Source organism: Styela clava, chromosome 7 (genome assembly GCF_964204865.1).
Source record: "Styela clava chromosome 7, kaStyClav1.hap1.2, whole genome shotgun sequence".
Classification (NCBI taxonomy): Eukaryota; Metazoa; Chordata; class Ascidiacea; order Stolidobranchia; family Styelidae; genus Styela; species Styela clava.
In genome coordinates, this window is record NC_135256.1 from 11,383,953 (window position 1) to 11,398,096 (window position 14,144).

The 14,144-nt window shown below is 33.0% G+C and overlaps 1 protein-coding gene across 1 annotated transcript; it reads left to right on the plus strand.

Annotated features, from left to right (window-relative positions):
* The first annotated feature begins 526 nt into the window (after window positions 1–526).
* Window positions 527–13,810, plus strand: LOC120328216 (importin subunit alpha-3-like). Its single transcript, XM_039394647.2, has 14 exons — window positions 527–688; window positions 1,125–1,253; window positions 2,701–2,836; window positions 4,134–4,262; window positions 4,722–4,808; window positions 5,437–5,533; window positions 6,899–7,016; window positions 7,969–8,100; window positions 8,571–8,699; window positions 9,510–9,614; window positions 9,955–10,095; window positions 11,457–11,547; window positions 11,629–11,720; window positions 12,173–13,810. Exons 1-14 carry the CDS (start codon window positions 623–625, stop codon window positions 12,260–12,262), a joined length of 1,542 nt encoding a protein of 513 aa, XP_039250581.1. The 5' UTR covers window positions 527–622; the 3' UTR covers window positions 12,263–13,810.
* Window positions 13,811–14,144: the final 334 nt, after the last annotated feature.

Sequence of the window (14,144 nt, forward strand, 5' to 3'; positions counted from 1 at the left end):
ATCATCATTAAAAATGATAAACAGGGGGGGCCGAAACCTAATATCTCCTATTCTGAATACGTTCCTGTAATAATTCAGCAATCAATGAATTTTTAATCAAATGTAATTTTGGAAATGCAAGGGTTAAGATATCATACTTGGTTCTTTGTATTTACAGCTTTCAGAAATGAAATGAAGGCATTTGTGATTATACTGTCAGATTTTGAATTGCTTAAAATTATTTTTTAATTGAAACTATTCAAAATTAGGTACTCCTGTAGTGTGTTAGCCAAGTGAATATACCCCCTGCCCATAGGCTTCCGTCCCTTCACACAACTTGATGTAAAGTAGGCGAACAAAATTAGTTACCTTCATACACACTTCTGGAGCGCCCAAAAACATCCTGGAATCAATAATCTAAATAACGAATATAATCAGTTTTACATTTTCCTTTTTCATTAGTTTAATCATCAAACTAGTGGTTTTGTGAAATAACTTGACAGTCTTATATATTTCTGATGTTTCCCCTTACTATTTTATCAACTGTTGTTTTTGCAGCCTATATATAAATATTATAATAAGGATTTTATCTTAATAATTTCATTTGCTCCAAACACATTTGCTCCAGTATAAAAAAATAAAAATGAATGATGAAGAAAGAGGCGGCAATCGTTTTAAAAGTTGGAAGCACAAGGGCAGAGATCAGGAGGTATAAATGCTTCTTACAACTTTATATTATAATGAATGTTTCACCTTATTAAATTAATCTACTAAGCAGAATAGCCATTGTAACACATCCGTCACTTCTCATTTATGAAGTCAATGGTTTTGTCCTACAAGAAGTTTTAATTTAATTGTCGTAATCAGCAAAACCCGCGAAATGCAATTGTATTTTCTTCCTTTTATTGACTAGAAAGTTTTAATAGTTTAATATTTAGTTTCATTTTTTCATCTAAACATATGTACCATGGATATCACAAAGCAATATTGTCTTCTGTTCATTATATCTATCTATATTAAATAAATAATTTTACTGTTTCAATGAGCTTATGGTTTTAAACTACAACATGGTGATCTGAATTAATGTTAACATGACAATGTTTTTGCAACCCTAGCATTCTAATTAATAAAAAACATATTTGCAGTCGATGCGGCGTCAGCGTAATGAAATGTCAGTCGAGCTACGAAAGCAAAAAAGGGATGACAGATTATTAAAACGCAGAAATGTACCAATTATTGATGAATTTGATGAATCTGATTCTGATCCAAGACCGGTATGACTAAGAATGATATTTTTATTCCAATGTGTTTATATATTTATTTTTTTTATTTGGAGAATGATTTTTAGTGTTGAAATGATTTTTTTCTATTTTCACTGTTATTCTTGTGAAGAGTAATAGGCACTGTGGTAAATATTTGCAGTCACTATATGCCAAAAAAACTTTTAAGTTTGTCAAAACATATTTTTCTTTTGAAACTGTTCATAATATGAAGTGAATACAGGATGTGACAAACTGGCAATATATTCTCATGTCTTAACTAGCGATATTGAGTTTTCAGAAAAAAACTTTAGAGACAATTATTTTCGTATCATATTCGACCCCCATCCCCACAGTAGAATCAAATACTCACAAAATAAACATAAAGCACTACCTAAAATTGGAACTGAAACAGGTTCAGCTTTCAAACCCTCACCAAAAGATTGCCCCTGGTTCACAATAACAAAAGAATAAAAAAGTAGATTTCAGAAAAAGTGACATAGTAGGGTTGCCACATCTGGATACATTTCTTTGGAATCTGATCTTCCCGAATCTGTATTTTTTTATTTTATTTTTTATTGAATATGTAGATTTGTCCAAAGTCACAACAAAACAAGCCCAAATATTGGAGAAAAATCTAACAATGGAATATTGATACACAAACATGCTATAAGCTACTTTGATTAGACTGTAATGACATATAGGTTGTTTTTTTTACATAATGCGTAACATAATTATGAATATTACTCATTACCATCTTATGCAAAACTATAAAATTTATTCAAAGTAGCAAAATTATTGTTCATGACATTCCTGGTTTTAATGTCGATTATCATCATATATGGAGAATTGTTAAATATAAGGAGAATTTCCTATTTCCCCAGAGGGTATATTAATGTATATAAAATAAATCATCAATGAATAGAATGACTGCTGATGTGATATATTAGAAGTTAATGTACCACGTACATGTATACTTTTACAAAATGTTGTCAAAATATTTCAAAATTGTATGAAGGAATTAGTCTATAATGGAGGACTTTGATGAATTTGAATAAATAACATTAGATTTGTATTGTTATTTTGAAGGTGAATACAGTTAAGAATCTCAATCTTGAATATTAATATTCAAAAAGCTATGATAACATAAAATTTGTTTTTGGCAAAACACCAAATTCGTCCATGATTCGAACTTGTTGATATCCATGAATCGTACTTGTTGATATTTTCATATCATTCCTTTAGTTGATTGAATCATTACATTACACACCTGTATAAAATTTACCCTAATAAAATATTGATAAAATACTCACAACAAATGTACATGCAAAATTTATATATGATGGAATCATTTTATTGAACGTCTTCTACTTTGGCATATTAATGGTAGAATTCAGTTTATTTTTCTTGCCACGAGACTAATATACATTTTTTAAACTCCATCATATTTGGTTTTTCACAGTCAACTTCAAAATTGGAGGAAATTGTTGCCAATGCTACTAGTGATGATATTGGTACTCAGTTAACTGCGGTTCAGCAAGCCAGGAAATTACTATCTAGTGATCGGAATCCACCAATTGATGACTTGATAAAATCAGGTAAATTTTCTAACACTGCGATGTATTGCATGTAAATCATGCCACCATGATGCGGATTGAGGTTTGGAAATTAAGGACATAGGAGTAGAAAGACGCAAAAATCAGTTTTCAAACTTTTTTCATCCCCGCCCACTTGATATGTCCAAATTTTTTCTCGACCCGCAGTAACTGAAATGATAACAGTGATAATGAAATTGACAATAACTTCAATGAGACCAATGAGATCAAATCTTAGCTGTATTTCAGTGATGATGGGTCTCTGTACTGGTTCCAAATCTTTCAAATTTGATCGATATTTTGTTTCAACAATCAGTCAGTGTTGAAAAAAGATTTTACTGTAACCTCGGTTTAGGCTTTCGCGACCCGACCCACTGGGATTGGGACCCCTAATCTGAAGCCCTGGTATAGATAACTCCTGATAGATTTCCACTTATATTACCGGTAAGCTTTGTAATATATTATGGAGCAACACAGATCTTAAATTATAGGTTAATTCAATTCAAACAATTTCAAAACAAATGATGTTTGAGTAAATAATTATATACTACCGCCATTTCGACAGGTCTATGCCATCTTGTGTCATGCTCCTAGGAAGAATTTTTTTTATATGAAAAGAGGAATTTGATGACATGTATCATTCAGCTAACTTATATCAAGCTGCTATTAATTAGTATGTGTAAAGATCGATATATAGTTGTAATTTCACATAAATAGATCTGTCAATGGAAATGATAAATTGTATTTCAATTTAATGGAAAACATGCTTGTAATTGACCTAACTATGATTACATTTATCTGCTATTTTGCAAAACATAATATAATTATCACTCGTCATGGAAAACCAAGGCATGAACTTATTATACCTTTAATATTATTTTGCACTAAAACAAAATTTATATGCAGACTGGCTGAATAGAATAAATTCTTTAATGTAGTTGAATACCCTACATTGGTGTCACTTGATACTATTTTGTCTAAGGTCAAAATTACAATTTTGTGTTAAACAATATGCAAACAAAACTTAGATTGTTAAAAGGAATAAAATGTTTTGGGTGAATTTGTTAGTAGGCACAAACCAGCGAATTGAGTAAGTGCATATAAGTGGGCGAAAGAAATGATTGCATTCTGGCATTGTAATGACTTAACAAATTTTTGAAACATATCTTTTGATGTGATCAAACTAAATAGTATTAAAAAGTACAAACAGACAGGTAAACATTTTATGAATGAAACATTGTGAACTTGATTTTGATAAACTGCTCCTTTTTGTAAATATTTGTCCTCGTTTAACTTGTAGGTATATTACCAATACTCGTGGGATGTCTGAAAAAAGCTGATAATCCGTCATTGCAATTTGAAGCTGCGTGGGCTCTAACTAACATTGCGTCAGGAACGTCAACACAAACACAGGCAGTCGTTGATGCAGGTAATTTTTACACACTCGTGTCAATTTGTATTACCTACCAGTAAGTCGACTTATCAACACAACATGGAGCTATGTGTGCTGTTTGTTTTACTTAGCTTATTAGTGGAACTTTTCTCATGCCTTATATTATTTTAACAGGATTTGATTCCTTCCTATACTCATTTGAAATTTGTGTGACATAATATTGTTATCATCTATTATGACTCTCGTGAATAGTTTATATATATATATGCTGGATCCTGTGCTTACAAAATATAATCCCTCACATATATCGAGGGATAACGAGTCTTTGTACTGATTAACTTTTTATTCTAATCAAGTCTATATTTTGAAATACATTAAGCAACATTTTGCTGAGTATTGATAAATCATTCAAGTGTTTGCTTTTTGTGTTTACTGCCAAATTAAGGAGGATGCATTTTCCTTGAATTCACAAAAACTCATCTTTCTGTACTTTAGGTGCTGTGCCTCTCTTTCTTCAACTGCTCAGATCAGACCATCAAAATGTTTGTGAACAAGCTGTTTGGGCTCTCGGGAACATAATAGGTGAGATTAAATCATTTGCTTTTCATATTTTCTTTCTTATTAAGTATGGTTATCCTTGTACTTGATTTTAATGAATTCTAAGTTAAGTACTTGGAGTCATGGATGTGTTTAACGTGTTTTTGTTGAATTAGGAAATATTAGAATGGTATTTTTATCATTGATAATTGATATATATGTCATAAAATATTGCTGGAATAATACTAATAAAATTCAAATATCTTTACAATTTAAAATGTTTACTTTGAGTGGCATTATTTCACACTTTCGAACCAGGTTTGTCAAAAACACATCTTTATTTTAATCGCTTCAAAATTACTTTTTTATTCAGGATTTCAGGAATAGTTTACAATATATCCGCCTGAAAAATTATCATTTCGGGCAATTGCAGAGTACAACCATGCGAGCCTTTTTTTAAGTTCTGAAACCTTCCAACAATAGGAAACAAACTTCCCTGCATTTCCAAATTAGAATAAATTCAATATTCATTATTTAAAATTATAATTTTGAAATGTATTCAGCTGATTGGAATATTCTGATTTGACCCATTCAAATTTTGACAAATCCTGCTTCAGCCTCATTAATTCATTTCTCTTCAATGCTTACAATCGTTTTTCTATCAAACTTACAGGTGACGGACCTAAATTACGAGATGAAGTCATAGATCTTGGTGTTGTTGCACCTTTGTTGGAATTCATCAATCCAGAGATACCGATCAGTTTCCTGAGGTAAAAATGAATGCAATACTAATTAATCTACCATTCATTATATTATTTCAATAAATCAATTATAATATCAAATGATTAGACTATCCAATTAGGGAGGTTTTATTGAAGCCAATTCACTAAACTTCTCCATTTTTTCTATGTTGAGATTGTAGTAATTGGCTTCTATCACAGTTGAATTATTTTATAAAAACTTACCGTATATCCTTGCATATAAGCTGAGTTTAAAACTCAAAAAAAAGTTGCCAAACTAAGGGACGACTTATACGCAATAACTCTGATCGCACCAAAAATTCAGCTTATACGCGCATAACTATGATCGTACTAACCTCTTCTGCAACCATTTGCTGTAATGGGTACATGGGGGCTTGTTACGGTTTGTAAGGTATTGCCATGCGTATTTTTAATAGTTCACCATTTTAGGACCATTTTTAGGAGACCTATATGCGAGGATATATGGTAATTCAATACTATAGGCACCTTATCTATTTGTTTTATGTCTAATATTGTATTAGATTGAATTATTCAGTGAAAACAGATTATTTATGTTAGTATAATCTTTAGAAATGTTGCAAAATTCACTTTGTGAGTTTTCATACTGGTTAAATAAAATTTTATTAGTGTCCCTAGTTGAAAGCAGTCAACATTTACTATCTTACCTTAATTATTAAGGAATTGCAAATGTATAAAAATCTGATAGCACATTAGGGAGAGTATAATCAATATCTATTATATGGAAATCATTTCTCTCGTCCTGTTTGGTTAAATAATAAAGATTACTGCCAAAAACCTGTCTTATGTAGTTAAAAACAATCTAAAACGGGACATAAATAATAGAAAATACATGTACTGTTAATGGAATGGAAAGGAACTTGATAATATTGATTATCATTCACTTGTTTAACCCTGTCACGTACAATCACAAATAATTGTTTATTGATCAAGCGCCATAGATGAATGGACATGTTCGTATGTACACTCATCCATGGCCATGTCTGGTAATATATAAATAATCACTGAACAATTTTCTATCAATTGTTTCACTTTTGTCTGTATGATAATGAGGTCCTATGTTTGGTAATAAGCTTCAAAAATTGTATTATGAAACATAAATGATCTACTATTACTTTTGATGTTTATGTAATAGAAAATTATTTGGCTTTCTGGTACTATATCATGGTTTATATTGTATTTAATTCCTGCTAAGGCTGGGTATGATTACCGACGTTTTTGGCATGTATTGGTTTATATAATATTACATGTCAGACACAGCTGTTTTATGTCATTGATTTATTCAATGATAGATCAATATTGAATTGCTTTTATTCTTTCGCTTTTAATTTTCACTGTATCTATTTATCACAATAGAAATGTTACCTGGGTTATTGTCAACCTCTGTCGAAATAAAGATCCTCCTCCTCCCATGGCTACCATCGAAGCACTTTTACCTGCTCTTTGTGAGCTGATACATCACCCAGACAATAATGTAAGCAATATCATTAAATTTTTTATATATGTAATAAATTTTACCATTTGGTGAAACTTTTATTTACGATTGGACGTCGTGATTTTAGTATAAGTCACGCCAGAGCATATATCATATGGGACACATTTAGTTAAATTCAAGTAAATTTAGAAAAATGTGATATAGCAGGTAGGGGATGGGCCGGGATTCGGATCTGGACTCGGATTCGAGTCGAACCCAGGCATTTTTTGGACTCTGATTCAAAAGAAGGACAAAAAAGAAGGAAAATATATTCTTAAATTGATTCAACAGCTATCTGCGGAACCATTAAGCAAAAAATATGAGCTACGACGTATGTTTGTGAGCGCACGATGCTGTAGTATTGTCAAAAACAGGTTTTCCAAATTTACATTGTGACGTCACGGACTCGGAGGATTCGATCGAATCTCTGTAATGCCGGACTCGTCCCATCCCTAATAGCAGGTCCTTGGCCGAATGAATGGTTCACTAATCGAGGCAAACATTTTTCAGTGGTAAAAGTGTCTAGAAAGCTTTTATTTGTTTTTTTGTGTGCGATGACGTCATCAAAATAAAAAATTGTGCACCCTCTGACAGTCCCGCTTTCGCAATCTGGTAGTAAGGCGAAGTCGTGGAGGCTACACATCTGTACAACTTCATTTTCGCTTTCATGTCCATATATTTGATCATCGGTCTCTTTTCAAAAATAAATTGTAAAGTTTGGTTAGTTCAAATTACCAGTTTTGCTGTTTTAAATTATTAGCGTTTGCTAAACAGGAAATATATTACTAGATGATGACAATTTTTATCTGCTGAATCAAGTTTGATTCGTAACATGCTGATTACCTTACGTGTTTGGGCTACAACTACAACATCTAATTTCACTTTTCATAAGTTTTGTTGCACATGCATAACTTAAGTGATTGCCATTGAGTCTTTTTTTTACTTGCTCCAGATTCTTGTGGATACGGTGTGGGCCCTTTCTTACCTAACGGATGGAGGAAATGAACAGATACAGATGGTGATTGATTCTGCAGTTGTTCCATTCCTCGTTCCTCTGCTCAGCCACCAGGAAGTTAAAGTACAGGTAGGAATTGATTCGTATCATAATATTGCTTGATCAATATCATGAGCATTATGACTTCATCAGAGAATTGCCTCATTGTGGCAATCTTCAATTTATTTATATATATCTTCATGGTAATTTTTTGTCAGTTTTTCTTGTCATGATGAGATTTATGTGCAGCCCATAGAAGACTCAGCTCCATCTATTAATGTAAGTTTGTCTTTGGCTCCAACAAAACTCAATGGATCCAGGCTCCAGCGCTCCAATTCTGCTGCTATTATCAATTTAGATGTAGAATATCCCGATGCTAAAAATTTATTGGGTACTTTTTGTAGTGTTAGATTTCTTTTATCAAGCGCTTTTTGTAAGACATACATGTTGTTTTCTGATCAAGTGTTGGTGTGGGAAAACAAGCACTTTGATATTGAATGCTATTTGTATTAGTATGATATATTGTTACTTGTATTTTCGATCGCTGCTTTTTGTTACAGACTGCTGCACTTAGAGCTGTTGGAAACATTGTCACTGGTACTGATGACCAAACTCAGGTTGTCTTAAATTGTGGTGTTCTTGAACATTTCCCAGCATTGCTATCTCATCATAAGGAAAAAATCAACAAGGTAGAAATTAGCATATACTTATTGTGTATTGGAGATATAATATATCCAGATGTATTTGGCACATGATTGAATTATATCTTTTGTCGATATCAGACTCATTAGAATAGCATGCTAATCCTTAATAAATCTTTCCTTCTTAGTATTTATGCCCTAAAAGAATAATCTTATTTCAATTGGACTAACGACCCAATACTTGGTTTTTGTATCTCAAGTTTGAATATGTTGCCCTCAGGGATGGTAAAAATGAAAAGACTTACCGGTACTATTCTGCACATATTCTGAAATAATATTATGAAAAAATATAGAATATCAGCAGAGAAATTGGCAGAAATCATTGTTAATTCATAAAAATTGAATTTGGTAATGTAATAGGTACATCCTGTCTCAGCTTCATATACAAACATGCCTAATATAATTCCTTTTTTTTCTCAATTTCTCTTCTTTACAACTCTTATTTTAAGCGAAGTTATTCCTATATGGCTCTCGATCTTGAATTTTTAAAATGCCAATATTTAGATTTATCAATAAATAATTTACCATATGTCAGAATTTCAAATGTATTCGAATACTTAATTCACGTTGGACATTACTGAATGTCCTGCTATGTTGGCATTGGTTCAAGATCATGACTATTAATCAATTATCTGTGGCTGGTTTTAATAAATTGATTAGAGCTATGCTAGAGAAGGATTTTGGGACTCCTTGCAGGAATTAGTTTCATACCATCTACCATGCAACATGTCTAGTAAAGCCATGCTCAGAGATATGGAAAATTATATTAAGTCAATTCCGATATTCTTTTTCTTCTAGGAAGCGGTCTGGTTCTTATCTAACATCACAGCTGGTAATCAAACTCAAGTAGAATCTGTGATACAAGCTGGTCTCATACCACAAGTTATAATGCATTTAAACAAGGTACCTTCACAATGAAGTTTGTACAATGTAGAGTACCGTAATTCTCATCCAACTGTACTCGTTTGAATTTTTGAGTAACAAGTTTCAAACCTATTTTAACTCATATGTGACCTTACCTTTGTTGCTGTTTAACAAAGGGAGTGAAATTTTCAATGTCCAATAATTTTTCAAAAAAAAACGTAAAAATATTTGGCACAATGAGAAAGATGTATCATTTTTATTTAAAATTTTGGTTCATCTTACTCTGAATGTATTAGAAATTTTAGAAAAGTGAATTTTCAATGTTTTACAAAATTGAAGTATAAAAACTAAGATATAATCATATTCTGTTTTCACACAGAGTGATTTCCAAACACAAAAGGAAGCAGCTTGGGCCATCAGCAACCTAACTATATCTGGAAACAAAGATCAAGTGGCACATGTTGTTCGCCAAGGTGTCATTCCACCATTTTGTAACCTGCTGACTGCTAAGGATAATCAGGTGGGTGTCGAGTGTTGAACTTATCAAGTGCTGCAAAGTAGGTGACTAAAATAGCAAATTTAGAAAATTTCTTGTTGTTTTTTTCCCTTTGAAACTTGCACTGAGGTACATGGTCAATCAGGTAGACAAATTTCTCAAGTATTTCCCCATCTGCATGTCTCATGAATTTCTAAATTATAACATTTTAGGGCCCTATCGAAATATTGTAGGCAGGCAGATCAAAACAAGTTCACAATAAGCCATTCCTCAATTTCTTCAATTTTTTATATTGGCCATTTAACCCTTTCCGTGCGGTGGGCACGTATACGTACCAACGACAAAAGTCGCTAGATTGCGGCGGGTACGTTGATGTACTCCACTGTTTTATTTAGCAATCGGTCGCAAACTGTTGGTCTAGTTTTTCCGGGTTTTAGTTTATTGATAAGAAGTCTTCTTCGAGATCAGCATAAGCGAAGGTAAATCTCGCTTTCGTTTACGACGGGAATTTTATTTGCGGCGGAACGAGGGAGTGTTTTTGAAATTTATGCAAATTTCAGTGTTTTTTGGGTGGTAATAGAAGACATATTATCCCTTCCATCTACCAAAGTATTTTGAGTTAGATCACGAAATTGCTACAACAATATTATGCTATTGTTTGCCAATCACGAAGCAGTAACAGTAAAGGATTTAGCGAATATTTCTATTTTTTATCACGGTTTGAAGTTTCAACTCCCAAGAAAAAAAATGCCTTTTTTCTATCCGGTTTGTGACTCAGACTACCCCTTTTGAAAAAACTTTTTTTTTAATCGCCAATTGCAAGCTCTTTAAATAAGCTTTCCAACGAGCCGTCAGTGGGCAGCAGAGGATCATTAGTTTTTCGTTAGTCGATCGATTAGTTGTGGGGGTACAAATGCATAAAATCGGCGTAGCAAATACGATTATTTAATAAAAAATAAAAATCGCATGGAAAGGGTTAAGCATTCTTTCTTTTCCATGTGCCTTTCTCTTATTGGTTCTAGTGTTATAGCAATGTAAATTATGTAATAATCTCAAAATATTGTAGGAAGGCAAATCAAAACCAGGTTACAATAGGCTAATCCTTGGTTATTCCAAAATTCACTATTATTTTGCTCCGGTTATCAGAATGTGACACCATTTCTTAGTCTTAATCTTTTCCTATTGCTTGTTATATTTGTAATCTCAAAGTTATGTAGGCCAATAACATGATACAGTATTTGTTTATCCAACAGATTATTATTGTATGGTGAAGTAGTTCGCCAAAGAAAAGCTTGTTTGACTGCAGTCTTCTCCCACTATGCCGTTTCGCATTTCAACTGCCTCAATATATTGATTTTTAAGCAATTTTCATTTATTACTGCTAGGTCGTTCAAGTGGTCTTGGATGGAATTATCAACATATTGAAAATGGCAGGTGAAGATGACGCTGTTGCTACTCTGATCGAGGAATGTGGAGGTGAAGAAGACTAAAAATTATTATTTGTTATCTTTTTCCGTCATGATAACAAGCTTCTATATTTGTTTTATACTTTCTCAGGTTTAGACAAGATTGAGGCACTTCAGAATCATGAGAATGGAGATATTTACAAGCTGGCGTACGAGATCATAGATCAGTTTTTTTCTGGAGACGTAAGATCGATTAATGTTATTTATTTTGAACTTATATCATCAATTTCACAACTTCTGTCTGCTTATTATATATTGGTGTGGCTACTCTTCCAAATTTTTATGCCTGTACTGTATAAATGGTGCTCCCGAAGTATGCGAACCAAGATGGCGGACATCGGAACGTAACATGCGTAACAGGTTAGGGTTAGGCGATAATTTTTTCCAATTTTCCCTATTTTAGTCCTATTATCAGTTCAAAGACTAGCCAAGAGCCTCCCGTAGTATTTATACCTAAAATTATGGCCTAACCCTAACCTAGTACACATATTCCGATGTCCGCCATCTTGGTTCGCATACTTCGGGAGCCCCGTATAAATTTTGATTTTTGTACTCTTTATCTTGAGAATATCATCCATTTTAATTTTTGTAATTTGTTTAATTTCATTTACTTTTGAATGTATTTTCTCGAACAGATTGAAGAAGACATTGCCCCAGATAGCACACAGGGATTCCAGTTTGACCCATCTGTTAAGCTTCCACCTGATGGAGAATTCAAGTTCTGAGAGAGAGTGTCATGTTGTCCCGCCCGCCCCGTCCTATTCTCTTCCTGCACTACCTACCCCTCTGGAGTGCTCGTTTGATGATGAAGATGATGCTTGCTGCCTGTCACATCACCCTAGTACAAAGCAGTCAACCAGCTGTTTTGGACAACTGTCTGTCCCACCTCCCCCTCGTGTGTGATGGTGCGTGCGAAGTGAACGTGATGATGCGTATGTGATGATCATAAATAAGCGTGCTGTGTGAGTGCGTATGAATGATACAGACCTTTTTCTGTATCGTGTGCCTGCGTAACATGAGTGATACGAGACTACTGACTCGACTAATTTGATCTTCTTCTTACTGTTGAGTGCTACTTTTCAAATTTTGACTATATCGTCACCGCAGAAATATTCAAAACTAGTGCTGTATATCTGCTGAGTGATTGTCATTCTCTGGAACAAACAACACAGGATTTAATTGGTGCAAAATATTCTCAAGCTTATCGAGTGAAAGACTGTTGTTGAAATTAGATTTACCGAACATTATTGTATTTTAATGGCGTAAAATGTAAAATATTTTGCTTTTAACCGTTTGTGTTTTTTTTGTTTTTTTTTTAACTTTACAACAATCAATTGAGAATGCTAATGAGTATGTTATTTCAACCAAGGTACCCTAAAAGGTTGATATAGCAATTTGCTTTCTCTAGGTTCATTTTTCATCACACTGAGATTGTGGGTTAGTTTGCTATATGGCAGCGAGATAATGGAAAAATATTGAATTTCTTTTCAGTTTTGGTCTGACTTATAATTTTATGGGGTTCATTGAGTATATGGATAGAAAATGGGATGGTCTGAATTATAACGTCTTGGCAAAAAATGCATGATGTCCTTGAATGACTGTTAGAGAAGTGATTCATGTGCAAATTTGTATTGTATTTACTCCCATTGATTACAAAGATATCTATGAAAATCAATATAAATTTCTATTATTTCGTCGGACATAGGAGGTCATACATGGACTTCAAATTGTCTAGTATTATTTTGTGCCTGTTTGTGCATTATAAAAAGAATTTTTTCAAGTGCATAAATAAAATTCGACAAAGGCGGTCTCTTTGGCCCGACGTTCTCAAAGCTGTGTACCGAATCTGCATAATTGTTCGTAGTTTTACACCAGTGTGCCACCTAACTAAATCTGTACCAATGATTGATGTGCTAATGTCACAGCAACCTCTTGTTAGAAATGTTATTTTATTTTTTGCATTTACCCACTTTGTACATTTATTATTTATTAGTGATGCCCAATTTAAACTGACCATATGATTTCATCAACAAACATAAGATGTTTACAATGTGAGTATGTTGATGCAAAGTCTTGTTGTTTTAGTTCTCCTTGGATTGGCAGTACATGCAACTTTTCACCAATTACCAAGTAATGTTGTTTTTATTATTTTATTAGTATATACCCACCTATTGGTTGTATATTATTCCTAGCCCGATCACATCATGTTGCCTCCAAATGCAACCTGTTCTAAACTTATAGACGAAATAAATGAAAGCTAGTTGCCATGAAAAGTTTGTTGCTGTACTGGACGTGTGTTTTTTAATAGCATTTTTGTTCTGAAGTGGGGATGAATATAAAACAATAATTGTAGAAAATGTCATAAAAAAATCTCTCCAAAATTGTTGCTAGACAGAAAGGAAACATTTCCAAACCATAATGAGCAATTTTTGTATTAGACTAGTGCTTATAAATATAGTTTTAGTGTAATCAGCGCTTTGTGAGGCGCGTTTTATAACCTTATGGGACTAGAACTCGACTAGGGTTCTGCACTGACGACGACAAAGCACATTAGCAGTGTTAAATAATAGCGCGATACTCTGACCAAGCGTAGGTACAATCACACTC

Excerpts from the sequence above, each read along its gene's own strand:
- LOC120328216 (XM_039394647.2), top strand. The coding sequence starts at position 623 with ATGAATGATGAAGAAAGAGGCGGCAATCGTTTTAAAAGTTGGAAGCAC. Across the intron at positions 689-1,124 it reads ACAAGGGCAGAGATCAGGAG|TCGATGCGGCGTCAGCGTAA; the intron begins GTATAAATGCTT and ends ACATATTTGCAG. Across the intron at positions 2,837-4,133 it reads TGATGACTTGATAAAATCAG|GTATATTACCAATACTCGTG; the intron begins GTAAATTTTCTA and ends TTTAACTTGTAG.